Here is a 1,011-nt window from a genome sequence, read left to right on the forward strand (position 1 = left end):
ATATTATTATTTAATTATTTTTAATATCTCAAAATTGTTTCAGACTGCTGATATGAAGCTAAATGAAACTGCTCTAATCGCTGAGTACGATGCTTCAAGTGGAAATTTCCCGCATTGGAAAGAATCTATAGCCCAAGCTATCAAATCCTGTTTTAAAAAAAATGGTTGTTTTATCATATTATTTCCATTTTGAAATATTATTCTAACATCTTAAATTTAAGAATACAGGAAGTTGACTTCCATATATTTCAGATTCAAGAAGATATAAATCCATGATTATTATGATATTAAGATGTATGATGAATATATATATAGAGAGTGTGTTGTTCTTTAATTAATGAACTAGTTAGCATTAAATAAGCATTTGGTTCAGTTTCCATCTAATTATCATAAGCTTATATGGGAAAAAAAATTATTCAACTGCATAAAATATTTATAATCCACTTCCATTAATGTTCTCCATTTTAAATAGGAATAATACAGTAAATATATTTTAAAATGTTCAACAGTTTGTTATCAATAACATTATAATCAATATAGTATCGCTTAAAATTTATTCCATTTAAATCTTGAAATTTTTTTTTTTTAATATATTTATTGAAATTTACAACTATGCATTATAATCTCAGTTATAATGGAGTGAAACAGGTGTGCAGAGTACTACCCATTCGTAATATTCTAATGACATTTTTACACTAGGAGGTCTTGTGGCCACCTTCTTTTTTAGGCGCATCGGAGGATTGTCGGGAATGGAAGAGGATGCAAGGTTATAAACTAGTGGGTTTGGGAGGTTAGGGATTTTATAATGGAAGGAATGATTCTGGTTCGAGCTAGATCAGTTACATAGGGAACATTAAGGTCTTTATGTATGATTTCATTAGTGAAAAAGTAAGGAGCATTGAGGATTTTACAAAGGAATGGATATGAGAGGAATTCCAAGGTTTAGTGGAGACCAGTAGAGAGAAAATGGGGGAGCTGGGGCGTCGATTTGGGCAGCCAATCAGAAGCCAG

The 1,011-nt window shown here is 30.6% G+C and overlaps 1 protein-coding gene across 1 annotated transcript in view; it reads left to right on the forward strand.

The window, feature by feature from the left end:
• Positions 1–1,011, forward strand: part of LOC106687586 (uncharacterized) — a 17,262-nt gene that overhangs the window by 7,498 nt on the left and 8,753 nt on the right. The window contains exon 6 of the mRNA XM_067053634.1: positions 44–164. Coding sequence (XP_066909735.1) covers positions 44–164 — 121 coding nt within the window. The remainder of the gene's footprint in view (positions 1–43; positions 165–1,011) is intronic.

Source organism: Halyomorpha halys, unplaced genomic scaffold, assembly GCF_000696795.3.
Source record: "Halyomorpha halys isolate HHAL.00 unplaced genomic scaffold, Hhal_1.1 Scaffold985.1, whole genome shotgun sequence".
NCBI classification, from domain to species: Eukaryota; Metazoa; Arthropoda; class Insecta; order Hemiptera; family Pentatomidae; genus Halyomorpha; species Halyomorpha halys.